At 49.5% G+C, this 27,317-nt stretch overlaps 2 protein-coding genes across 3 annotated transcripts; one reads left to right on the top strand and one right to left on the bottom strand.

Annotated features, from left to right (window-relative positions):
• Positions 1-158: 158 nt before the first annotated feature.
• On the top strand, positions 159-5,808 carry M6PR (mannose-6-phosphate receptor, cation dependent). Its single transcript, XM_074825755.1, has 7 exons — positions 159-341; positions 1,659-1,832; positions 2,038-2,210; positions 2,301-2,410; positions 2,614-2,744; positions 3,285-3,411; positions 4,017-5,808. The coding sequence occupies exons 2-7, from the start codon at positions 1,660-1,662 to the stop codon at positions 4,137-4,139; spliced, it is 837 nt and encodes a 278-aa protein (XP_074681856.1). The 5' UTR covers positions 159-341; position 1,659; the 3' UTR covers positions 4,140-5,808.
• Positions 5,809-6,181: 373 nt separating this feature from the next.
• PHC1 (polyhomeotic homolog 1) lies at positions 6,182-25,958 on the bottom strand. Of its 2 annotated transcripts, none has more exons than XM_074825754.1 (15): positions 25,854-25,958; positions 21,078-21,234; positions 20,346-20,456; positions 18,921-18,998; positions 18,004-18,153; positions 16,875-17,030; positions 15,354-15,852; positions 14,273-15,033; positions 12,031-12,178; positions 11,713-11,921; positions 10,995-11,109; positions 10,297-10,405; positions 9,510-9,660; positions 8,679-8,910; positions 6,182-8,359 (listed from the first exon to the last, which is right to left on the bottom strand). In XM_074825754.1, exons 2-15 carry the CDS (start codon positions 21,189-21,191, stop codon positions 8,205-8,207), a joined length of 2,988 nt encoding a protein of 995 aa, XP_074681855.1. In that variant the 5' UTR covers positions 21,192-21,234; positions 25,854-25,958; the 3' UTR covers positions 6,182-8,204. The 2 variants fall into 2 exon arrangements, with proteins under 2 accessions (XP_074681855.1, XP_074681854.1); XM_074825753.1 differs by lacking the exon at positions 25,854-25,958 and adding an exon at positions 25,139-25,324.
• Between the last annotated feature and the right edge of the window lie 1,359 nt (positions 25,959-27,317).

Below are 27,317 nucleotides of genomic sequence, written 5' to 3' on the forward strand. Positions count from 1 at the left end.
GGAGGCGGGCTTTAGGAGCCGCCCCTTTCCACCGCCGCTCCTCATTCGCTGAGGAGTCGCTAGTGGGAGAGGCGATTCTGGCGGCTTCCGGGTTCCCATTGGTGGAGAGCGCCAGTTCCGCCACGCCCTTCCTGCTTCCGGCTCACGGGGCGGGCGAGGGGTGCCGGCCGGGACCGCGGAGGAGGCCGGTGCCGTCCGCGCCTGCGGTCCCCGGGCCGCCCCGTCACCGCCGAGCGCGCAGCATGGGCTGCCCGTGAGCGGCGATTGCTCTTCCGTAGGGGTGCCCGTGCCCGGCGGGGGGAGGCCGGGCGGCGCGGCGGGCGGGGCCGGTGCGGCAGCAGGTGGGTGCGGCGGCCCCGGGGCCGGCGAGGGAGGTGGCGCTCGGGTGGGGGGGGGGGGTGGAGAGCGGGGGCGGGGGAGCGGGGCGGCACCGAGGCCTCTGGGGCCGCCGCGGGGGTGAAACTGCGCCTGCCCTGGGCGGGCAGCTCCGTTCCAGCACTGGGCAGCGGCAGGCGGCCTCCGGGGCCAGCCGGGGCGGGAACCGGCCGCGGGGAAGGGAAGAGCCGCATCGCTTTTTACTTCAGCCTGTGTGCGAGCGAAACGCTTGCCGGCGAGTTGGCCAGAGAAGCTGTGGCCGGTGCGAAAGGCAGGGTTCTGCTTTTGGCCCTGTGAGAGAGGAATCACGAGTTCTTGTGTCACAGGCTTCCTCATTCCAGCACATCTCACCTCGTCTCATTTGCATCTGACCTCTACGGCGATCAGAGCCGCCTTGGCAGTTGTGAGCTGCCACGGTGGACGCCGCGGGGGCTGGGGGTAATCGTTAGGTTCAGTCCCCTTGGCAGGCTCTGGTTTAACTGCGGGTCTTTCGGTTGCCTTCTGCCAGCTTTACCGAAATCTGCGATGGGGGAAGCAGAGGGGAATCTGTTGCGCCACTGTGGTTGGCTGGTGCAATCATGGGGTGTTTCATATGTGATTTTTAGCATGAACCTGAAAGCCAAATCTTCTAGATTTTGTTATTATCTTCATTACCACCTCTTCAGTTGGATCTTACAGAGGATGTCTCAGTTTCTTTCTTCCCCCGTGTAAAGAGAAGAAAACTGTTCTGTGAAGTTGCAGCTTAGCATTATTAAACACTTACAGATTCTCAGCTGAAGTAGTACTAGAAAGATAACATAATTATAATTATTAAGATTAAGGCTCTTGAACAAACAGAGCCTGGCTAATCACAGTGGCTCTTCACAAGAGAGCTGCAAAGAGGATTGATTAGAGGCCTGGTAAATAATTTTCTGCTGACTGGCTTCTCAGTGCGATGCAATAATGAACGATGGCTTATGCCTGCAACTTACTCCAGTGTTCAGCCTGCTGGGGTCTGCCGTGGCTGAATCAATGCTAATTAATGTGCTCAGCAGCAAAACTTTTTGTGGTCCCAAGGCAAAATTTGGAAAAGAATCCCAAATCGGCCCAGTGAATTGTCTTTGACTGTGCAAGAGATTCAGATTTAAGTGTCTCTTGGAAACTGTGAGATGTTTCTAGATTTTGACTTCTCCTTTTTGCAATCAGGATGAGGAAGAGGCCAGTCATTGACTCTGTGATCCTGAAGTTAGTTTACAGGGAGCTGAAACAGTAAATCCTCTGTGTTCTCTGTGGTGTGTGTCCAGGATGTCATCACCTTGCCATACCTCTGCTGTGCTGCTAGTCTTTATGGCCCTCGCTGTCGGTGTGGGGGCTGAACAGCCAAAAGAGAGGAGCTGTGATGTGATTGGTGATGAAAGCAGCGAGTCGCAAATGGAAAGAGCCCTGCTGAAGAAACTAGAGCCCCTGAGTGAAATGAGGTACAGTACAACACCCTGCAGGCCTCGGGGCTGCGCAGTGCCTACCCTCAGGCCAAGGGGAGGGGGAGATTTGGGGCCAGACTGCAGAATGGGCTCCCCCATTAGTATGGGCTGTGAGTGGCTTCCAGGTCTCGAGCGTCCGCTGCTTTGAGCCTTGTTCTTTGTAATCCTATGGTCTGTCTGTGCTGTCCTCTCCCTGCTGCAGGTTTAACGTGACTGTGGAGAAAGGCAAAACAGAAAACTACATCTACCATTTCAGGGTGTGTAGGGAGGTCAATAGCACCTTGCACGATTTTGGTGGCCTGGTGCAAACAGATAGACAGAATGGAAGGACCACAGTGATAGGAAGAATCAATGAAACCCAGGTCTTCAATGGAAGTAAGATTCCACTCAATACTTTTCTTACTCAGTATCTGCCTTTCACCTCCTGATCTGGATTTGCAGCCTGTATTGTTTCTTTCTTGGCAGGTGACTGGATCATGCTGATTTATAAAGGAGGTGATTCATATGGCAGGCACTGCAGTGGTGAGAAGAGAAGAGCTGTGATAATGATTTCTTGCAAGCAGGGAGTTACAGCGGTGAGTGACACATGAGGTGGGAGAGGAGCAGGAGGCTGCCACACAAACGGTTGTTTCAAAGCAGAAGGGCTTTGAGGAGGCAGCAAGGTTTTTTTCTGTCCTCCAGTGTCTGTTGCTGAGCTGCACCAACGGTGATAAAACTGTCTTCTGGTGAAGTTCAGCATGCCTGGGTGTATTTTCACGTGACTTCTCCCAAATTGCAGAGTTCATTCAGCATTATTTCAGAAGAGCGGGAAAAGGAGCAGGATTGTTTCTACCTCTTTGAGATGGACAGCAGTGTGGCTTGTCCAGCTGAGGATTCCCATCTCAGCGTTGGCTCCATTCTGCTGATCACGTGAGTCATTTGAAGAGCTGTTCATGTTTGGGCCATAATCTCCAGTGCCATTTAGAAACACACTGAATGCTATACTAGATTAGATAATTGTATGTACCTATCCACAGCCACTGTTAGATGTTACCAGGCCTCTGAGCTTTTTGGACCAAAGCTCTTGCTCAAGGCTTGATGCTGCAGAGCTGCTCCGTTCCCTGTAGACACCTTCCTTCATAGTTTACAGACAAGTGCACTGAAACACGGAAGATATGACTTCCTAAAATTGTACAACAACTCTTGGCCAGAGCTGGGAATTCAGACCAGGAGTCTTGACTTATTTTTTTGTATTTGTGCTTAGAGACACTACGTCATGTAATGCTGCTGAAAGATTTATACTAGCAGATCAATATTTTGGGGACGTTTTCTGGTCTGGTCTCTGTTTATAGCTCTGTTCATGAGTGGTGTTCGCCTACTTGCTCCAATACCAATCTGAGGCAGGTAGTTGGCTTGGAAGAGGTTGTCTATAGGATTTCCTCAGCTTTGATTTTTAATTCTTCCCTCCAGGTTTGCTTCACTGATTGCAGTCTACATCATTGGTGGGTTCCTCTACCAGCGCCTTGTAGTGGGAGCAAAGGGCATGGAGCAGTTTCCTCACTTTGCCTTCTGGCAAGATCTGGGCAATTTGGTGGCGGTGAGTGAAAAGTCCCTGTATATTCGCAGCCTGACCCATATATTAGGACAGAAGAAAATGGCATCTGCCTTGTCTTTGTGGACTATGTATCTTGGGTAGACATACCACCAGGGTAGTGTACCTTGCAGCAGAAGAAGAGGCTGGTTTTGGTTCTGTTTTGGGGGTTTTTTGAGTATTTTTGAATCCTTTCTGAGACTGATTCCCTGCCAATATCCTGCAACTGCTACGTAACAAACTAAACACATGCTCATTAGTGGATGACACTCTTCAGGTAGGAATGTTAAGCTGGGGACTGTGAAATGTTCACGTGACTCCCTGGAACCCTTTCTTGGTCACTGTAGGCAGTGCTGTTTATCCTCCATGCTCATCTCTGTCTGATGTTGCTTCATACTGTTAATCAGTGTGCCCAGAACTCTCAAAACTGAGCAGAATGTTTGTATGCATGCTTCTCTTGTCTTGACAAGTTTTAGGGACCTGTCCCACATGGCTAGCACAGGGCTAGGCATAATCCCATAGCAAAAAGAGAAATGACAGAAGCTGCTTTGCTTTGGATGCCGAGTCAATTGCATAGCGTCTGATTCTGGTGCGATATCCTGTGCTTGTAGGATGGCTGTGACTTTGTCTGCCGATCTAAGCCCCGAAATGCACCAGCTGCGTACCGTGGTGTGGGCGATGACCAGCTGGGTGAGGAGTCAGAAGAACGGGATGACCACTTGCTACCGATGTGATAGGCTTTCAGCACTGAGTTCTTTTCTCCCCATCTCCCAGTGCTTGTTTAGCCGGGTGCCTCCCAGCCAGTTCTCCTTCTCTCACTTCTGATTTTCTTTACGCTGTTTGCTTTTGCTGTCTCCGGTGTGTCAAGTCCCATGGATGCCTCTGGGTGTGAACAGCACTGGTCCCTGATAGCATGTCTTGTGAATATAATGCTGTCTTAGGTTTTTAAAAATGCAGCAGAGCTGGAGGGGAGGAAAAGTGCTGAGAGTCGAGCAGAAGACAGAAAGCAAGCAATATCAGCATTCAGCACTGAGCAGGAATGGGAGATGAATCACTGAGAGGAAAAAAAAGGGCCATGGATGGGTGCAGAATGGGGAAGGAGGCCATGGGTTAAAACAGCTGAGACTGTAGGAGGGATCTTTTGTGTCTTTTTTTTTTTCCTCCCCCCCCCCCCTAGGGTTTACAGGATCTGTAAAACACTGGAATTATTTTTCTTTGAATGCATTTTCAGCTTTTCTAGCTTCTGCACTGTTACACGCTGTTTCTGCCAGTATAACCTGCACAGAGTGCTCTATGCCAGACTCCATGGGGGTGGAAGAGGCATTAGCACCTCTGCAGTCTTTTCTTTTCCTAATGGCAATTTGTTGAAGAGTACACACCAGTTTCCTTCAACAGATGTAAAGGGATGCATGCCATCCTCTCAGACTGGAGAGGAGCAATGCTAAAAAACTACAGGAGTTAAATACAGTCTTGTGACTTTCCAGTTCAGTCAAGATATTGTCTCAAGTCTTCTCAATCATTGAGAAGCAAAAGGAAATGATGTGCTGCTAAGTAAAGGAAACATCTGCTGAGACTGGAACTGACGTCAAGGCAAAACGAGACAGGTAGCTGCCCCGTGACTTCTGTTACAAGCTTCCTGAGGTGACTGCCCACACAGCTCCGTCACCGTCAGCATTGTGATTTCATGCTCTCCAAAAGTTCCTTGTTTGGCAGAGGCTTTTCCCATGACACTTGTTTTTATAAAAAAGGAACCACAGAAGCCAAGGATGAGAATCCTAACACATTAAAAACTGCGTAAGGGACTCCTGCTTTCATAAGCTGTCCCCTTAAGCATGGTGCAGGCCAGTCTTAAGGTATTTGCCCTGTGCAGATGGTACTTGCATACTGCTACTGGCTGGGAGTGAGAGCGACCTTCTCCTGGGACTCTGGTGAAAAGCAGGTACAGCTGAGTTGTGAGGCTTGAGGGGAACCTTCAGGAACTTGGCACCTTGATTCTTAGTTGCTTTTTATTTGAGGGGCTAGACTCTAAGCAATCCCATTCTGCCCTAGTGTAGACTGGCAGAGAACTGCCCTCAGTCTTGAGGGCAGAGACTGTGAATAAGCAAGCCACTACTGTTAACAGCAGAGGACAGACAAGGTTTGGGTGTTTTTAGTACTGCCAAAGGAATCTGAACAGTGATACAGAGGGGAAAAGGGGTGGCCCTGCTTTCTTGCTGGGTTTAGAGTGGGCAAACAATTCCTGCTTTCTTTGACTTTTGTTATGGTCTCAATCTTTCTCATAACATGGGGAAAAAGAGGAAGTCACCAAGTCTGTTGTTACTGTTTTTCATGGTGGTGTTTAAGGTAATTTTTTTTGTACAAAACACAACTTTCAAAAATAAAATGACCAAAAAACATGGTAAAGCAGTGTGCTGATGTAACAGGAGCTTTCTTTGGTGCCAGACCATCTCATTTACCCAAAGGTGAAGGGTCCTTAGTGTGTGGTGCCTTATGCCTGAAATACTCTTGCCAGGAACAAGATCTCCTCTTATTAATACATGGTTTTTGCTGCCACTTTGTGTAACTCCAGTGTCCTTAGGGCTTAAGAGGGAGGGGTATACACATCTTTCAAAACTGAAACTTTAAAAGCTCAGGTAGTTATGGATGGGAAAAGCTTCCTATACTCTGTATTTCTGCAACAATAAAAATCAAAAGTAACTTTTTGATGCCAGTTGTAGTTCTCAAACACTAAGTTAATGTTCAGGTTGTGGAGGGGGGGTTAAAAAGTAGCCAGACTTGCAAAGCCTGAACAAGCATTTTTTTATTAAGAACACTGAACATGAAATGAAGAAGTGAAGCCTTCCCCTTTGAAATAAAATCTGGTCCTCAGAAGTAGCTAGTACCATAGGCAGGCTAGCTGCCTGCCAACCCTGCCAAGGGTCAAACTAAACAGGAGTTTTATCACACCCAGCCTGCTACAGATAAAATGGTTTAAGGGCAGTCTTCCTCTGCTGATTGCTGCTAGAGATTGTAACCTCCCCCTTCCCTGCCCCCAAATTACATCAGACCAAATAGTGTTACTGGGGTGCAAGCATGGGCAGCTTCCTTTGGGCCTATTTTTTTTGAAGCCCCAGAATTCTCTCACAGGACCAAGGATGTCATTAAAGTGGGACTCAACAGTACAGTTCAGACTAGGAAGCTGCTGCCACATTTTATCCACCTTCTCAGCACCTTCCCTCCTCTTTTTTTCTAACATGGGTCAATAAAGAGCCCATTCCAAAGATCTCTAATGTTTTCCTAGCTGCGTTATTAGTCCTCCCATGCTACTACAGCTCTCCTACAACAGTAGGTGCTTTCCACACAAAACTGTCTTATGTTTCACTTATAAGTGAAACTTCTGAAAACAGAAAAGCCAAGACACATGGTTTATAAAATCATCTTGCTTTCAGCTTTTTGGCTCTAGGGGGCACTTACCTCTTCATGCTTTGTGTAATGTCTTCAGGGGTTTTTTGCCTGTTTGTTTGAAGCAGAGGTGCTTCTGGAAGAGAACTCTGACCAGGTTTTCACCTTTGGCAATCTGGTTACAAAACTTCAGAATACCACATTTGGTCCTTAAAAAAACCCAACCAACCTGGAGGGGCTGCAAGGGAGGGACTTTAACATAATTCTACCCCTTGGAAAGGAGAAGTGGCACTAAAGGATTACTATTCAGTTGCTGGAGGGTGTGATTCTGTTGGGGTTTTTTTTCAACTGAGGAAGAGAAATAATTGTTTTACAACACCAACAAAAAAAAAAAAAAAAGAACCTGAGGCAGGCAATACAATCCTGCCAGCTTAAACTTTGTCCCATAAGCTCTCCTGAGGATAATGAAGACAGACACAAAAATAATACAAACTGATAAGAGAACACAAAAAATAAAACCCAAAACCAAAACCCCAGCCCATTTTATGAAGAGCCTTGGCGCTTCTGGAGACTGCTTTGGATCTGTAAATTATGCCCTAGCACAATGGGGAGACAAACCTAGTGCTGCAGGGTTCCCTAACGTAAGACAATCCCCCTCCCCATCAATTTTCCCATCACCTTGTCATAAGTACTCAGGATAAATCCTCCTCTGACTGGTTCAGAGAGGAGTATCTGGAGTGGATAGCTGCCGCAACACTTTGTCTTCAGTCTGCATTCTCTACAGGAGACAGTAAAGCTAAGGCAGCTCCTATTGCCACAGGCCTTCAGGTTTGGTATGCATGCTGGAATGGCTATTCAACCCAGTTCACGAGCAGCCTAGGTATTTAAGAGTGGAACAGCAGCAGCCCCTTTTGCTCAAACTCTTGTTTGTCCACCTCTGTCACTTGGAATTTACTAGTTCCCCTTCCTAAATGCCCCAAGCACAGCTGCTCCCAATGTCCATATGGGGCCAACTCTTCCTATGCCTCAAGTTCTGGCACAGTGAGATTCAAAACTAAGATCTAGCAGACCTGCTGTAGCAAAAAAGGGTGAGAGCAGTTCCCTTTCAGAAGTCTGCTAAGACAGAAGGAGGTCCCTTTCACATCTTTTATGTGGTATACAAGAGAGGCATATTCAAATCAGGAAGAGGGAAAGATGTTTCAAGGCCCCAGGTGGGAGTTTTCCTCCCCCTTGTAGCACCATTAAGAGACCAAGACATGGGCTTGTGCATGGCAGTTTCAATCAGTTATCTCATTCTTGAATGCAAGACCACAGGGGACTGTCCCATTCTTCCCTGCCCCAGCAGGATGCTCCAAAGCTGGCAGCTGCCCTGCGACCCTGGGGTCAGAGCAAAAGTGAGACCTCTGGCTTCAGAGCTGTTAGGTCTCCTTGAGGACATTGATCTTGGCACAGATCTTGAGAGCTGGTCCCAGCTTGATGTTCATGGCACTCATGAGGTGTTCCTCCTTCAGAAGCAACAGGGCCTGGCCATCAATTTCCTGTGACCGAAACTCCTCAGCAATTTCCTGGCATCCTGTGAAGCCAAAAAACAGCACTGAGAAACAGATGTGCCCTGGGCTCTGCCCTCATTCCCACTCTTCAGGCCTCTGGCAGGTACAGGAAGCAAGCTAGGAATCTAACTGACCCCCCTCCCCACTCTAGTCCCCGGTCTGCCTGAGGACACGGGCTACTTGAGAAGTACAAATCGTCCATCTGTACCATCTACTCCAATTCAGAAACATGTACAAAAGTACAATAAAAGCATTAGGCACCACTTTCTTTCTGGAAAGAGAACCAACGAATTCCCCCATGCTACCGGAATACAGGAGTGCAGGAGAGGATCTTAACTTCACCTTGCAATGATGCAATGAACTCGTACACTTCCTCCACACTCCAGCGACTGGGATTGCTGGACAGGAAGACTGGGTTGATGCCGTGTAGATCTGGGGTAGGTGGGGCCATACTAGAGTTTGACAGGTCCCTCTCTCCATGACTGGCCCTTACTGACAGGGGTCCTGGAGACGTAGGGGACAAAGCTTCATCATAGCTGGAGTTATCAGAGCCTCGACTTGAGTCTTCCTGGCCCTACAAGCCCATAGGAAAGAAAGAAAACAAAAGGTGCTTTGCCAGAAATTCACATTTACTAGATGCAAAACAATACACTGGGAACAGCAGAAGTCGTCCCAACGATCTGGGACAACTGTCTCAGGCTGTTGGTCCAGAAGCAGCTGACACAAGAGCTCCCTGATGCCAGAGAGTGGAGACTTTACCCTCACCTCCCTCCCTCTTCCTTCTGCCCATTCTCCCCCAGTTCATTCCTCTTCCTCACATCAGCACTGAAGCTCATTCGATGCTTCTATAATCTGATTGGAATAATTCATGTGGAAGAACACTAATCAAATGGGAAAAGTGGACTGTTTTCTACAGAGGCTGTCAGCTGATCTCACTCACTGAGACCTCTGAGACACACACAGGAGCAAACCAGAGTAAACAGAACAAATACAAACGTGAACCCACTTTCTGCAGATGATGAGCAATTAGAACAGCTCCCCGTGCCTTGTGTAACAACTGTGTCATTGTGCACTTGACGTACCCTGTACGACTACATCACAAGAAAGTGGCACATCCAGCAGTGAGAGCTTTGACCCCTGCCTTGACAGAGGCAGGCAGGACTCTGTCCTTACCCTGTGGCGCTTGCCCTGGATCTTTGTTCGAGCAATTTCAGAGCTGCTGCGCCGTGGTCCCCGTCGGCGCACACGCGCGTAGTTAGCTTCCTGGAATTCCTTCATCTTCTTTCTCTGCAGCCGAAACTGATGGCTGCAGCTAACATTGTACCTTAAATAAGTAGAAGCAGAGCAGCAGTTAGGAAATGGCAACTATCAAAACCTACTGCTTCTCCTTCCTCTAGATGGGCATACAACTCCTCTTTAACATCAAGTTCTGTTCTTCCTCCTCCTCAGGCTCCCCCTTGGAAGGAACCAGTCCAGACTGCTGACACAAGCAATATTTGGACACCAGAGTCTTGATGTAACATCTAAAGGGTTAATTAAGTCATTCCCCTGAGGGAAAGACCACCCATAACAAGCACTCTGCTATCAATAGGAAGCAGCAATGACTAGTCTAACTTCTCCCCAATGCTCCCCTTGTGTCTTTGTCTAGTACCAATGCAGCAGACAGCTACCAGAACACATTCTTTTAGTCAGTCAAGAAGTTCTTTGGAGCCCCAGAACTTCCCACTTCATTTTCTGAGCAAGTCTGAAATCCTGTTTACACTCAAACACCACATCCGCCTCTCCAGACCTAGAAGCATTCACAAATCATTTAGAATCCTAAAGGATATCTGTGGCCAGTGCATCCCATGGAGGGAGGATCAGATGTTCTGAAATGTTGTACACTACCCAGAGAAGGGGCACATGCCCAGTTCTAGAGAATGTTTAGTCAGAGAAAACAAAGATTATGTCTTGCTATTACCTTTTAGCACAGGTCATGGAACAAAACCTCTTGGAGCCACGGAACTGGGTTGCTGGGGCATACTTCCCACAGTATTCACACTTCAGCAAGTTTGCCTTCTTATCAAGCTCTAGTGAGACACAGAAACATACACCAGTTGATGATCTGAACTGAAGCAGATCACACAATTCCCCATTCCACTACTCTTCTTCGGAGCAGACATATTCCAAGCACTATTTTCTACTGAATCTACTAAGCAGTTAGCTTGGGGAAGAAGCTGAGGAAAGAGAGGCAGAAGCTCCACTAATTAGGATCCCAGAATATTGAACGAAGCAGTTTATTTCTTCTTGTTCAGTGAAACAGTACTGACAAGCAAAAAAATAGCATATCCCTCATATCCTACAAGGCCGTGCGGGAAATCTCCCATCACTGCACTCTCTGCTGTGTCCATGCATCCTTCACAGCCTTCAGGGTCATTAGAGACAGGTACAGTTCAGATTCTCCTGCTTACTGCTGACACAGGGTGTGTTAGATCATATTAACAACATAAAAGTATTGTCTTCTGGCACTCAAGACAAGGAGATCCTAGGTCCATAGCTTGGGTCTCTAAGGAGTTAGCAGGAAGAAATACAAGTCCATAATGTATAAAGTTAGGTACAGTTATCACAGAGCAGAAACTTTCAGGAATGCTAGCTAGGCCTCTTGGTGCTGAAACTCACCCATAGAAGCACTGTCCCCTCCCGGAGAATTGCTGGACAGGTTTTCACTCTGGCCAGAAGGAGCCTCTCCCTGCAGCGGCTTCTCAGATTCTTTCAGCAGCTGAGAACAACCCACCTAGACAGGAAGAGAAGGAGTTGGGCCATCAAGTAAAGGACTGTCTGTGTCCACCGCCCTCTGCAAGGTGTAATGCTGCTCACACCTTATTACAGCTCAGAAGAAACCCTCTGCCTACTAGGGAAGGAGAGATGCTGAACAAAGTTACTACTCCTTCCCAACTCACAGGCTTGGCTGTTCATTCAAAGATCACCAAGTACTATCTGCCTTCAATATCCTGCAATTGCATGTAACTGCATTTCCCCTTATTTGCTTTAACTTCACTAGCTGCTTGTTCAAACCATAGTACATCTTTTCCTCACTAAAAATCAGAAGGAAGAACCTTCTTACAACTCCTGCATAAATTATCACTTTGGGGACTACTGGAGAAAACAGTTCCCATCACACCTGTTTTACTCCTTCCAACCTACTCTCTTTAATGCCACCACTTAATGCCTTGCTTCATGCGTGGCACCTCCCTCCTTTCCCTTACTCTTCACTGTCTGTGTCTCAGTTTAAAAATGCTGAGTTGGAATATGGGGAAAGAAACTCCTGTCCAAAGCTGGAAGCTCACCACCTTCCCAAGGGAGCACTACGTCTTCCCCCACCACAGAGAATCCCTACCGGAAAGGGCTCTGCTCCTTCCTGGATGACAAAGCCTTCAATGATGTGTGTCAGGATCTGGGGCTTGACAATGGCTTGTGGGGGTTTGGAGTCTCCCATCTGACGTGACACCATTGCCAGGTTTGGGGTGGGAGCAGAGGTGGGGGTGACTGATCCTCCTTCACTTGAGGCAGTATTTGGGGTTGCAACAGCAGCAGGATCAGATTTATCTGGGAAGTTAATAGCACGAGAGTCAGTTACCTTTGCTCCATCTACTTCAAATGGAACACGAGATCAGATCATTAGCACACACAAGCAGAGCTTTTCTTTGTACCTCACCTCCAAGGCCACTCTTCTCCTCCATGTTTTTGGGGCTGTCTGTCACAGGAGAGGACCTGGCAGGCAGGAGTGCAGTGACACCAGGTGACTCCTCCTTCTCCTCCTCTGACTCTGCCTTGCGCTTTACCGATAAGGTCTGAGACTTGCCCTGTGTGAGTAAAGAGGAACACTTAAGCAGAGAGAGGAGCTCCAAAGCAAAGAACAAGACAGATCAAAGGCAAAAGGAAGATGCATCTCACTCCATTGTACGTCACTTCCAGCCTGGTTCCTTCTCCTGGAAAATGCCTCTAGCTCCCTCACAGTACATATCTCTACTTAGGAGCATGTGCCTAGCAGGGAGCAAAACTTCAGAAGACTCACTACCGTGCCACTGTGAGTAGGATCTGGTGTCCCAATTCACTTTGATCCATTGATATAATACCAAGACACTGTGTGATCCTCAAAGGATTATTCCAGGAAGAAATGGAATGGAAGTCACCCAGCCATTTCCAAACAGGCTTTTGGCTAAATCAGATGAGTTTTGATGGAGGACAGTCAAATGAGTAGGGGGCATACGTTGGATGACAGCAGAATTGTCCCCCTACTCTAAAAATCAGACAAATCCTGTGACACCTTCCTGAAGCAGCAGCCAGAGTTTATAAACAGTCTCAGCAACTGGCTAAAGGACTCTGAGCTGGCAAAGTGCTGTTGTCCCAGGGAGTTAGGCAGGCGCTAGCTGGACAATTCACAGCAGCATGGATGAGGCCTGTGGAATATGAGCCATCTTTGTGTTCCCCTGCGTAGCCTCTGCATAGGGGATCCTCAGGCCTAGAGTCAGTGACTGTTACCACACACCAAGGGGTCTCTGACCCAGAGGTATCCACACCCAGTGAGGAGAGGGGAGGTCAGTCTTCATGGCCCACTCAACTCTCACCTCTCCTGAGAGAAACAAAGAGGCCAGTTATTGTTTGCATTGGGTTTATGTGGAAAGGTTTTGGTAGCTGGGGGGCTTCTGTGAGAAGATGCCAGAAGCTTCCCAATGTCCAACAGGGCCAGTTCCGGCTGGCTCCAAGATAGACCCGCCACCAGCCAAGGCCACGCCCATCAGCAGTGTTGGTAGCACCTCTGTGATAACATATGTAAGAGAGGGTAAAAAATACTGCACAACAGCAGCTGAGAATATGCAAGAGAAACAACTCTGCAGACACCAAGGGCAGTGCAGGAGGGTGAGGAGATGCTCCATGTGCCAGAGCAGAGGTTCCCCTGCAGCCTGTGGTGAAGCCCATGGTGAGGCAGCTGTGCCCCTGCGGTCCATGGAGGTCCATACACCAGAGCAGGTGGATGTACCCTGAAGGAAGCAGTGACCCTGTTGAGAGCCAGCCCATGCTGGAGCAGGCTCCTGGCAGGACCTGTGGCCCCGTGGAGAGAGGAGCCCATGCTGGAGCAGGCTCCTGGCAGGACTTGTGACCCCACAGGGGACCCACGCTGGAGCAGTCTGTTCCTGAAGAACTGCTGGGAGGGAGGGACCCACGCTGGAGCAGTTTGTGAAGGACTGTCTCCTAAAGGAGGGATCCCACCCTGGAGCAAGGGAAAAGTGTGAGGAGGAAGGAGCAGCAGAGACAAAACATTATGAACTGACCACAACCCCCATTCCCCATCCTCCTGCACTGCTCAGGGGGAGAAGGTAGAAGAGTCAAGAATGAAGTTGAAACTGAAGAAGGCAAGGGAGGTGTTTTTTAGATTTGTTCTTCTTTCTCATTATACTCTGATTAATTGTCAATCAATTAATTTCCCTGAACTGAGTTTGTTTTGCCCGTGATGGTAACTGGTAAGTGATCTCCCTGTCCTTATCTTGACCCACAAGCTTTTCGCTGTATTTTTCTCCCCCTGTCCTGTTGTGACGGGGAAGTGATGGAGCAGCTTGATGGTCACGCAGCAGCCAGCCAAGGTCAACCCACCACACCGTTAAGCATGATATTTAGTATGTGATGTGGACACCTACCCCACTTGGGGCAGGGTCTGAGTCTCACCTATTTACCTCACGCAAGCCTTTGAATGATAATGTAGAAAAGAAATGCTTGTAGTCAGTAACCCCAAGGGCTGGACTGGAATTAGTGTTTTTGAGAGGAAAAAGTCTCCACATCCCTTTACCCAAACCCTTACCCATCCCATCCCACTGACCTGGGCCTGGGCTGCGATTGGTGTCCTAGGAATGAACAAAGAGAATCCATATGCTATTCTCCTTCTCAATGGTATCACTTACTGGCAACTGGACAGACTGCATGTAGAATGCTGCTGGCATCTGAGCCACAACTGGAGAGGAGGCTGGGCTCTTCACCATGTGGGCTGTGCCTTGAACTTGTGCCAAATTCACCCCTGTGGTGAGAGGAGGAGCTTCCTGCGAGGATGCTGGAGCTGAAGAAGATGACGGGGAAGCAGCATGGGCTTGGGAAACAGGCTGGACCACGGCTGGCATTCCCCTGGACGTCGGCACTGCTGCAGCAATCTGAGCCAAGCCCAGCGCTTGGGCTTGGCCTGAGCCCTGCTGTCGAGTACCCACCACCTGCACGGGGATGTGCGGCGGAGGCTGCTGCGTTGCCGACATTTTGGCAGGCCCAAGCTGAGGTGGTTTGATGGGGGTGACCAGAGATTTTGACTGAATTGGAACGGGTGACTTGGTGGCTGGCTGGCAAGGACTGTCCTGCTGGAGCTGCACAGGCTGCGGTTGGGACTGCAACATAGGTTGTACCACGAGGGTCTGAGCCTGCTGCTGGTTTTGAGGTGGAGCCTGCTGCTGCGGAGGTTGAGCTTGCTGCTGCTGTTGGGTCAGAGATGGTGCTTGCTGCTGTTGCTGCTGTTGGGCCAGCTGAAGGTGGGTGGCTGTGTGGAGGAGCTGGGACTGGCGATGCTGGAACTGCTGCTGGTGATGAATGGCGATCTGCTGCTGGATCACCACCTGCTTCTGCAGGTGGATCTGCTGCTGCTGCTGGATCAGTGAGTGCGGCTGGATCTGCGTATATGTGGCTGTGAAAACACAGAGTGGGAAAAGGGGAGAGCACAAAAGTTAGCAACAGTGCAGCTGGGAACAACAACAACAAAGGCAGGCAGCCACTGCACTGGTTTGAGTCATTAAGCTCCAAAATGACTAACAGCTGACTGGCAGAGGACACATGAGGGACTAAACCAACTTTTCTGGCTAATAAAGAGGGATAACACCTAGAGAAAAACCTCCAGGAGCCCAGAGGCTGGGAGGCACGTTGGAAAACCTCTCACCATTGGGCTTTCAAGTGGCACTCTTGTGAAAGCCCAGTGGGCTTGCAGAGAAGGGACAGGTCTGCGCTTACCTGAGCTGATCAACGTCTGGCTGGGTGCTGGTGTAGCAGTTCTGGTCAGGTTCATGCCCACCGTTTGCTGTCCGCCGCTGTCCGTTTCGCTCTTCTTTGTGGCTGCATTCTCTGTCTCTGTCTGGCTTCCCTGGCTGACAGTCACAGCCTGGGCAGCTGCTACCGGTAACGGCTGAACCACCCCCGTGCCTTTCCTTTGGCAACTGCCTGTGGCTCCTGCCGAGGAGGTCTGGCTCAATCCTGCTGAGGTCTGGCTCCCACCACTTGCCACCACACCCCCGGAGACACCGTTACTGCCCGCTGACCCCTGGCTCAAGTTGAGGGACTGGCCTGCACTGCCAGAGGAGGCCTGAGCCACTGCCAAGGTCTGGCCCGTGCTGGTGGCCTGCGGTAAGCCCGAAGCCTGGGAGTTTCCTGGCAGAGCTGCCTTCTGAGCAGAGCCTTGGAGCTGGGCATTAGCAGCCGAGGTCTGCTGGCTTCTCACAGCCAAGTTCTGCACCTAAAAACACATATACAGAACAGAATCAGTTTGCTTTACATACTTTACTTGCTGAAAGTTTGGCAGAGAACACATAAGCAACATGCTTTAAATTGCATGTGGGGAGCTGGCTAACACTGCAGGACAAAGCTCAGGCGCAGCCCTCCCCAGGAAACATTATCCTGAACTCCCTCCCACCCTATCTCTGATGGAAGTTAAAGACCTCATGGCACTTTCTGAACGGGCACATGAGGACACCGCCATTCCCTGAGGCACGGGACAGCCTTCAGACCTGCCTGCTTTGCATTGGTAGGACCCAGTTTAGCATGGCTCTAAAAGCACTGAGTTACCCCTTTAAAGACCAGTTTTCAATTTTTGTGCCACCTGCCTCCTCCCCCTGTGCAGGGTTTTCCACTCAGCAGACCCACAGATCTACTTGTGGCCTGCAGCCCTTCAGATTTCACCAGTTCCTCTGCATTTTGGTGATGCCATCCTCTGACTTTCCTTCAAAGAAAATGCTCCAGAGGAGAAAAATATGAAGTAACTGGAAATCCCAAAAATGACTGGGATAAGACGAGGTAAATGGGAAGCCATGGCAGCTCCCTGGAGTTACATATAGATGAATGGTAGAGCTAAGACCTTGTGGCCTGCACGGTTTATGGCATCTTTACAACAACAAACCAAGTGGGTGAAGGAATACTACCTATAGCAAAGACTCCTCATTGCAAGTGACTGAAAACTGGACATAGAACTCAACAATGCTTTTCACACAAGAACAATCGAGAAACTGTGAAGATGGGATTGATCCAGCCTGTGGCTCACCCCAGAAATTTTAAGTAGAAATGAATTCCATCTCTGGAGGCAAAATAAAACACAAAAAAAGGGTAGCAAGAGAGAACAGAATCTGCTGCCTGCACAGGGACACAGGCTGGGAATAAAACAGAGCTAATCTGCTATACAGGGACAGCTGGAGAGCAACACCAGAGTGTGGGGTGAGGGAGAGCAGGGGAAGGGGAGGGCTCTGGGAGGGGGGTGTCACTGACCTGGTCTGTGTCTGCATGGACCCCAGGAGACTGAGTGGGTGGTACCTCCTGCTGCACAGCGGCCACAGCCCCATTGGGCATCAGGATGAGTTGGGAGGCAAGAGGCACATTGCGGCCCAAGGTCCGGTTTACCTGCAACAGGTTCCCCAGCTGTGGCTGTTGAGGGAGGGTCAGGTGATGTGGAATGAGAGGAATGGAGGGGAAGAGAGAAAGACAGACAACGAACCACAAGCAAATAGATTACAAAGCAACACTGGGCTGAAATATCACACATTGTAAAACCCCCAACCCTTCCCTGCACTGTAACACTGAACATAAGCCTCAGGAGCAGAAAACTGGGAACAGTTGCCTTATGGAAACAAGCACTCTTCTATAAAACATGGGCCTGGGCCAGCTCGCACAGACTGCCCTGTGCTGGCTAAAAGACTGGGCTATTGTTGATTTTTCAGATGTATATCCAGGACTGGTTGAGAAACAGTGATAAAAGGAATACATCCAAGACCAGGCTTTCTTGAAAAGAAGGGGATTACAATCTGTATCTAAAGTCAACAGACACAGAAAATATTTTTCAAGTAGGTAACTAAACCCCAGACTGACTATATAATCAAGCCTAAAGTCTTCTATTTAGCAGCACTTGAAAGCAAATAAAAGGATGACACATTTGTTCATGTTCATTTATGTTTCTAGACTTACTTGAATTCTGAGTTACATCCCTGAGGTCAGCAATGGTAGAAGAGAGTAATTTACCATATATCTATTCCAGCACTGAACTAGAAGAGTAGCTTTATTTCTGTGAGCTATATTCAAGTCTAAGACATATCTCTCACATTTACACTCTCGTAAGAAGTGCCATGGGATCTTTAACATCTATGCAGAGCGGAGACAAACATAGTTCTTAAACAATCTCACCTGAGCCAAACAACACAAAGCTCATCTACCCTCAGCTGAGTCCAGAGTTAAACTTGTGGTTTCAGAGACAAGAGCTTCCCCATATGAATTTAAAATATAGTGCCTCATCCTTAAAGCTAGAGGTAGCCCAAAGGTGTTGGTAATCCCAAGCAGTGAAACAGTGAAGTGGCTAGGAAGTGGGTTTCACAGTCAGCACATATTTTGCTTACACATCTCTTACCCGGAGATACATCTGGGCCTGCGACTGGTTGAGGGGTGGTGAGGTGGTATTCCCAAGGAGCACAGACTGCGTCAGGGTTGTGGCGCTGGGGGAGCTCACGCTCTGTGACCGACTGATCAGCTGAGCAGCTGATGTGGTGGCTAGGTTGATCTTAAAACAGAGAAAAGCCCCAAAACATATATGAAGAGATGGAGGCAAAGAAACAAATATAAATTCACTTACTGAGGTACAGCCAGAACAGACATTTTACAGTTTTTTTTCCTGTATCCCACAGGGGACCAAGAAGAAAAAAGTTCTTGTCTTAGAGGCTACACAATCTAAACTAGCCAAAGCCCTGGATGCTAACCTCATTTGTATGCTGAGCCTGAATATCACTTTTAGCATGCAACTGCAATAAGAGATCCAAAAGAAATACATACTTTTTTCCAGCCTCTCAAGGAAAGGAAAAAACCCACAAAGTAACCTCTACCCTACCAACTCATCTACTCTCTGAACAAATTCCAGTTCCTCAATACTCACTACAAAACCAGACTCTTCTCATTCAACAAACTACTACTCTGCCCAAGAAAAAAAAAGAGCATTCCCTTTCAAGCTGCTCATGACTCCTCCTTCTTAGAAGTCTTGATCCTCTTCTAATTCATACAATGTATCCTCAAAGCCTCAGCAAAGAGAGATCAGTGTCTATCCTTCCAGCTGAGAGGCCTCTCCCACTCAGAAACCTTCTCTGGTCTCCTCAACCCCCACCAATAATGATAGCACCCCAAATCCTCAAAGCTGTCTGCGTCTTATGGATTCCCAGCATTCTTAGAAGCTGCGTTTCCCTGGCTGACTCCCTTCCTAAAAGACAAAGAGGAGAAAGAACAAGGTGCGGGGTGGGACAGAGGCTTTGATATGTGTGTGAGGGAGCAGTTACTTACAGAGGCCTGGGTGGTGGTGGTCTGTTGCGAGGTGCTGGTGTTGGGGGAGCTGGCCTGTCTGCTGGCTGCGATTGTAGCCTGCAAGAGAGATTGACAGAGAAATGAGTACCTGGAACAAACTTTTCAACCCAGCCCAAATATTTGGCTTTGTCAGAACACCTAGTCCCATCATCATCATCTTCCATTCCAGAGAACAGGAGCACAGTCTAACCATGGCAAATCTCTGCTGTGACCTACAAATCGGGTGCAGCAACGTGCCTCCTCTTCTCCAACCAGTTCAGTCCTACACACTACCCAAGGCAGTGGACAACAGACCCTTATGTTCTCCATATGTCCACCAAATGACCTCCAGTCCTTCCACCTGTGGGTATACACCCTACCATTGCCCCAGCCTGTCATGCTACACACTGCAACCCTCATCCCGATGCTGCAAATCCATTGTTAACACTCCGATGTTCCCTGCAATATTAGCAATTTGCTGGGCTAGTTAGGCAGTTTAGTAACAATGCAATGATAGCACTCCAAGTAACAAATTTCAGATTACAGCATATATGGTTCGCGGAGGAATGAATATATTGTTAAGTTCCCCCCGCCATGATCCCATGGGAATTCCACTGTACGAGTTTAGTTAGTTTTATAACTAAGATTTGTGCAAAAAAATTCCCTTACGCTATAAAACTGCAGGTAGGGATTTTGAGAACAACTAAATGCTGGACTAACAGCCAAGGAGCACAGCTGCTGATGGAGATATTGTTACACAGACAGGACTGTAGTCACATCATACATAATCCATCTTCAACTGATGATAAAATCTGGTAGGTGAGCAAAATTGCTTAAAAAAAACCACCCCAACAATTACGCATAGAAAAAAAAATCCCAATTTGTATAAACATATCTCAATTAAAGAAACACCATCCTGGCTGGACAAGATGTACCCCAGATCCCTCTTGCTAGTAACTGGTAAAGAAAACACGGGCTACTAAGTTTTAAGACAGAAAATTCAGAGGATACCACCTGAAATTTCACACACACAAGACCATGTTTATTCTCAGAGAAGTAACAATCCACGCTTCACTTTAATACAGTTTTTAAACACTACTGCATCCACTGCTGATTTAACCACCCATCTTTTATTTAAAGAAGGTGCAGGGGCTAGTCATAGGCCTCTGAAGTGCAGTGGGGCGTTGCCATGGGATGGCAAATTTTATCTTCCCCTGCTCTGTATCTGAAAACCAAATGAATCTTTGCATCAGGCTTCTAGTTTACTAGCTGTTTTTAGTAGCTTTAGACAATGTGTTTAGGGACTCATTGTCTCATCACGGATCAGGATGACCTCGGTGCACAAGTCACTGTATAAAGAGAGAATCTCTGGATCTTCCCCAGAGAAAGATCCAATTGCTCTCCTTCTGCCCCTTGGCAACTCACCTGCTGCACAGCGGCCAGGCTGTGAAGCTGGGCACTGTTAAGCTGCTGCTGGAGCATGAACTGATGAAAGTACTGGGCTGCATTGGGCTGTCTTTGGAGTGCCTGCAGGGCCTAGAGAAAGAGGAAAACCCAGTTGTCAAAAATAGCATGCCCTTGAAATGCAATTAGAGAGAGCAAAAAAGACATAAATAACAGCCCTGAGACCATCCCTAGACTCCATGAAAAAAGCAAAGTCACTAGATTAGCACATCAAAATACATAGTACAGCTACAAACTTGGTAACTGGCAATCACAGGTGTATTCCAGGACAGAGGGAAGCACATCTGCAAGACTTTAATAAACTTCCAGGTATTTGGGATGTGCGTGCTCAAGCAGACAGACAAGCGTTCCAGTATAGTATGTACATGGAGGATATACACTGTATAGAGGAACTCGGATGATAAACTGAATGATTTGCTCTAGAACAGCAGGCTAAAATCAATCTACTGGATCACAGTACGGATTAAACATAAGAGGCTGGACACTGGCAGAGTAACCTATAAAACATGAAGCACAGTATCAGGCTACAGGAACTAAACATCAGGCCCAGCACAAGAATTTCTAAATCTGCAAACATGACAATCCTTCGAGCACGCTCCCACCTTGACACACGACAACTCAGAGGAACACAGAAGGGCTCACCACCACCTTGCACTGATGCACGTGCCATCCCGGAACATAACGGCGTCTCACCTGTACTGCCTGTCGCTCATAGAGAGACATCTGCGATATCTGAGGACGGGTGCTTCCTCCAGAACTGGAGCTCCCACTGGTGGAGCTGGAGTTCTGCTCACTTTCGGTCTCCATGGTGACAGGATCCCGGGAGCTCAGGCTGAGACGGACTCCAGATCTACATCGAAAGAATTGGAAACTAAGTCAGGCTAGAGAAAGAACCAAACCGTATTTCACTGCATCACACAGATTTTTTTACTGAAATATCCCAGTACCAGGCTCCTTGCACAGCTCTGCTACATCACAGAGGACCAGGGATGCCAGGGCTCTGAAATCACCCAGGAATTATACTCATGGTTTTCATCTTTTATTAACCCAGTCAGAAATGTAATGCCCACATTCTCATATTTTTATTGCTGTGCCACAGTTGGAAGCTACAGCATCCTGAACTCTTAAAAAGGCACAAGAGTGAAGGAGCAGCTGCAGCTCATTCAGACAATCATTTGGCTCCACACCTGATCACCTCTCCTTCAAGAGAGGCTAGTGAACTGAAGTAACAGTCTCTCACTGCACTTTGGCAACTTCTGATCCTCTCTTCCTCCAGTCCCATAAGAGGTATAATTATCCCACAACTCCACTGCCCTACTGCGGAAATACCAGCTTGGTCCCTCCTTTTCCCAGTTTAGCCCCCAGCCCTCGACTCTTTCTTTCTCTGATCACATGGACTTTCCAGCTACTTATTGCTCCCAACAGATCATGACTTGGATATTAGACTGGAATCTGGTATCTGTGGTGGCAGATTGCTTTCAGGAGGGATGGAGTCAGAAGCAGAGTGGATGAAGGGTTCACTGGCAACACTTGTAAGGGGAAATCTGCTGAAGAGGTCATTGCAGAGCCAGAGAGATCTTCCAACAGCAGAATGATGAGTTGCAGTGAACCACAGGATTGAGAAAGGACTGGAGAAGGCTTTCATCAGCCAAGAGGAAGAGAAGCAAGACAGAAGAGAGTGCTTAGCAGAAGAGTAAGACATTGGGATGATCAGAAAGTTTTGTGCAGCGAGAAACACAGGCTACACAGGGAGTAACAGTAGGAGGGCTTAGAGTCAGAAAAGGGAAAGTGCAAAAATGATTATTCAACAACTCCACTGAAAATGCTGACTTTTTAGAAGGATATCATTCCTCGTAAGATTAGAGAGAAAAAGATTCTGATAGTCTCAATATCACCGACAGCCTGTTTGTTTCCAAAACACCAGCTGGCTCCCCCGCAACATATCTGAGAGACCTCTAAATGAGACCCTAAGGCTTCCAGGCCCCCACAGCACCAGTGTATAGACCTTTCCAAATCCAGAGATTTCGAGCTTCACAGCCTTCACCAAACACAACTTTTTCCAGGTTCATAAACAAACAGACCAGCGCAAGAGAAAAGGAGCCACAATAGTCTCAGCCAGACAACTTTTTAAATTCTGTTATGGTGTTAAGGGCACCAGATGACTTTAAAGTAGGGCAACAGCATGAACACTGCAGAAGATGGCTGGCTGAATCAGGGAACTGCTGCTCCAAACCAGCTCCTCAAAATCTGGAAGATTCTATAATTGACAAGCAGATAGATGCTGCTCCAGTCCTGTCTTCCCCACACATTTTACCTCTGCCCTCAAGTCCTGCTCAGGCATCTCCCTGCTATTTCAACACTGGCTTCCTGCACTGCTTCAACAGTGGGGTCATAATTCCACTCTGCAGTCATCTTCTCCTCAACTGAGACATACACCCGCCTAACTAGTCCCTACTGTCATCAGGCACAACTCTTACAGCCAGAAACAGTTGGTCAATAAACCCATCTAGAACACAAAAGCTCTGGAGAAGACAATAGCCTTAAAGATCTTCCCCAGGGGGCAGCACCACAAAAAGTAAATGAAGCCTGAAAATAAATAAAATTGAGAAGGGAGAGAATATTTTTGAAAGAAAGAAACTGTGGTAGATAAATGAAGTATTTCGCATGGGGTTAAAATGCAAGTCTGAGTGAAGCTACACACATCACACGTTATCTAGTAGCTCAGCTACCATTAGGAGACCGTTTCTGTTCCTGTGCCCACTCTCAGCCTCCCTGTGCAGGTTCCTCCAGCATTTGCCTCGCTTTTGGTGCTCCCTAGATCAACTTGTTAACTTTGCAGAAAAGCTACCCTAAACATAATTTTCTGCCAGATCAGTGAGTTGAATTAGCTCACTTGTGATGCCAACAAGCACCAGCAAGAGAAAGAAGGTGGTAAGTAAGGTTCAGCTTAGCTGTAGCACACACCCTTACTCTCAACAGCCACACCAGAAGGAGAAACCTGGCTTCTGACTTGGTGCTCTGCTCCACCAACCTGTGTTTCCTCAGTAAACAGCACCATGGATTCTTAAGTTTTCCAGCATTTTTGAGGGTTTCACATCGATTTAGATCTTCTTAAAATCAGGTCCTAGCACAAACAGCATCCTACTGAAATCCCACCTCTGGGATGAGAGGCATCAAAAATTTTTGGTCTCTGTGTAGGCAGAAGGCCTTTTGGGGGCACAGATACCTCCCTTTGCAGAAGGGTGGTAAGAATTTTAAGTCACTCACAGCAAGCAGGATTATCCAGCAAAACCCTTTCCAAATACAAAAGTGAAAAGGCACAGTATTTCCCCAGGCGAGTTCATCTAAGGATGCAGCTCTGTGTTAGTGAAATCTGATCCAAAAACAGGCTATTCCCACACAAAACAGCATGGATTACACCCTCTCCCCTCCTCCAAGCGCATCTCCCAGCACCCTCCTCTTACAAAAACCTAGTGATCACTGGGCTATCAGATCACTCGACTCAGGTAGCTGCTCCATGAGATGGATAACCCACTAAAAATGATGAAACCATGGGTTTTCCAAAAGATTTAGTTAATCAACTCACCTTGCGGGGGGGGGGAAAGAGTAACAACGTGGCTATTACTATAAATTAACCACAGCTAGACCTGCACCCTAAAAGGCAAACACGGAAGGATACAAAGGCTTATTAACACCATGGCAGGAAGGACAAGGCAGCAGAAAGGGAGGGAAGGAGAAGGAGAAGGGAGAAAACCATCTCACAGTGCAGCACAAGCATGAGGACGTGGGCCAGCACAAACCACGACCACCACAGGTGGCCTGTCTACAAGTTCCTGACCTTTTTCAAGTGCAAGAGCAGAGGAGTCAGGCCAAACATCTACTCTAGCCACTGAACACTAGGTAGGAGGTAGAAAAGTTTTATTCACTCACCCCATCCATTCCCCCTGGCACGTGACTGCTGCCTGCAGAACATTTTCTAACCTTGCAACTGGTTTTGTCGCTTCGAGAAACTAAGTTAGCGAATGAGTAAGACTTGCACAAGGTTTGTTCACAGGTTTTGGAGAGGAAAAATGAGCAGCCGGGACTACACCACACTCCTCGCCCTGCTACTGTAGTTTTCTACAACACAGTCTCAAAGCGACGCGAGCAGAGGCGTGAAACTGCCGGGACCCGTTAACTCTGCTGGGGGATGCTCGGGGAGCAGCCGCAGGTGCGACTCCCGCGCACGGCGGGACCCGGCACCGCCCGCTCCCCGCCCCGCCGTTCCCCGCCAAGCGCCTCGCCGCCCCGTCAGCGGGGCCGCAGCGCCCGGGGAGCGGGGTGGGGGGAACGACACACACACACCGGACGGACACAGCGCGGCGGGCAGCGCCCCCCCCCCCCCCCCGGCCGCCGGTAACTCCGGCAGCAAAGTTAAGCCGACAAAGAGTGTGCAGGCGCCCTGCAACACGTACGTGCCGTGCACGCAGCCCCGCCGCGGCGGGAGGCGGGGATCCGCCGCAGGATGCCCGCCGCGGGGAGCTAAAGAAAGGCGCGTGTTTAACGCCCGGCCACCGGCGGGGGGGGGGTGGGGAGCGGCGGCCGCCCGAGAGGCGGGAGCGGGGCTGCAAGGGGGAGTTGTGCCCGGCCGCTGCTCCCGGGGCCGGGCCGGGCAGACAATGGCTGCTCCGCCGCCGCTGTCAACTTCCAGCCCGCCCCGGCCCCGGGGAACTCTCCCCGCCGCGGCCGCCCCGCGCACCCGGGCCCGGCCTCACCTGCAGCCGCCGCGGCGCTGCCCCGCTCCCCTCCCGCAGCAGTGGCGGCGGCAGCAACAGCGGTGGTGGTGGTGGTGGTGGTGGTGGCGGCGGCACCACCGCCCGCCCAGCCGGGAGCTCCCGCGCCCGCCTGAGGGACCCGCGCTGCCGGCGTTACCGGAGCCCCCGGGCCGCCGCCGCCTGACACGCCCCCCGCGCGCGGGCAGCCAGGCCGGGCCCCGGCCGGGCGGGGCGGGGCGGGGCGGCGCCCGGGGGCCCCGTTGTTGGGGAGGGCGGGGCCGGGGGCGTTACCTCGCGGCGGCTCCCGGCGGGCCCGGCCCGGCCGCGGCCTGGCAGGGCAGCCCCGGGGCGGGGGGGGGGGGGGGGGGGAACAGGGGCGGGCCTGGCGTGGAGGCGGGGCCCGCACGCTCGCGCCGCGCCCCGGCCGGTTCCGCCCCCTCACCCCCCCCTTTTTTTTTTTTTTCCTTTTTTTTCTTCTTTTTTTTTAAATCTTGGCCTCTGGGGCTCCCCGCCGCTCCGTCACTTCCTCCCTCGAGGCGCTTCCGGGCACGTGACCCCCTCCCCCGGGCGCCGCTTGCCGTTGCCTTGGTGACGGCAGCCGGGCCTGGCGGGACCGCGGGTTCAGGCCCGGGCCGGGGCCTCGCCTGGGGTTGGGGCTGCCGGGGCCCGCCCCGCTACCCCCGCCCCGGCCCTGCCGGGGAGCGGGGCTCGGTACCTCGGTGGCGGGCTGCTGCCGCGGCAGGAGACCGAGGCATCAAGGTGTTGGTGAGCATCGCGGCCTGACTGCACCGAGGCACAGAGTGCGCCCCGCCATCCAGAGCCAACGTCCCTGCTGCCGGGACACACTTTGCGATCGGTCCTCCTGGAGGCCGGATAACCTTGTTAAACATTAGTAGTTTTACGTAGGTTGTAAAATGTTTGTCTTTGTACCCGGAACAAGCTTTGGTGAACAAACAGGACACAGCAGTAATAGCGGTTTTCTGGCCAGGTCACGTAGGGCACGTGTAGAGGTGCACAGTGGAAACCGGCATAAAGAGGGTAAAAAAGCCACAGTGCCAGAGCTTGCTGGCGACTTTCAGAAGAGAAGCTGCACTGTGCAGGCACCTGGGCCTTGCTTCCCTCGGCTAGTCTCGGAGAGCACCAGTTCTTCTGTCAGTTGCCTGGCTTAGGGTAAGAGTGGTCAGTTAGGCTAAACTTATTTTTAACAACAATGTTGTAGTCAGCAGGAGTGTTTCTAAGAAAACGAGAAATGCCCGATCTGGTCAGACCCGTGGCTTATCTTGATGAGATCTGGTGAGTTTCCTTTAAGGATGCACCAAGGACGGGTGGGAAGAAGCAAAAGACAAGCAGAAATGAATCATGCTCCATCTACATGTACAAGGTGCAGAAGCTCGAGCACCACCGAGGCTCTGAGCATCATAAATGCTCCTGCAAATGACATGTTTGAGCCTCGTGTTGCAAGAACATTGCATCTGGTTCAGTAATGAAGGTGCTGGACTATCAATTCACAGGAGACCCAGTCCTGTTGACTTAGAATCACAGAATAACATTTGCGCCTGCCTGAAAAGCAGCAAAACACACTGTACAGGAGGTGTTTGGGCTGTTACCAAACACACCTGCTCTAAATGCTCGGGATTCTTTCTTAATTCAGATGGAAAACTGCCTGGCTGATTCTCTTGGGGGGAAAAAAAAAAAAAAAAGCTATAGGAGATATTTAAGGCTATTCAGAATAAAAGGTCAGGTAGTGATCAAAGGAACAATGACAAGGCGGGGAACCCAGCAGACATAATCCCTGTGAATCAACCTCTCCTAAAACCCTCAACGACTGGTTGAACGACTAAGCCATTTGTCCCTGTTGCAAAACCCACTGAAGTTGATTCAAGGGAGGAAACTCTCTGGAATCTATGCAAACGAAGGGGAACTACTGCAATAAAGAGGCTTTAGGGTTTACCGGGGAGTGCTTTGGAGGGGGAGGGATGTTGGAATCAAAGACAATTTGAGGATTTACAAGGCTATGCTGGTATGTTTGGGGTAAAAATCACAGGCAGGGAAATGGAGGGATCAAGGTGGATCAGAGATGAACAAGCATGGGGAAATGAAGCAAAGAGAGGCATAAACTAAGGTGGTCAGATGCAATCAGTATGTTTGTTTGGACAAGATTTGCACTTGATCACCAAAG

Source organism: Strix aluco, chromosome 5 (genome assembly GCF_031877795.1).
Source record: "Strix aluco isolate bStrAlu1 chromosome 5, bStrAlu1.hap1, whole genome shotgun sequence".
Taxonomy (NCBI): Eukaryota; Metazoa; Chordata; class Aves; order Strigiformes; family Strigidae; genus Strix; species Strix aluco.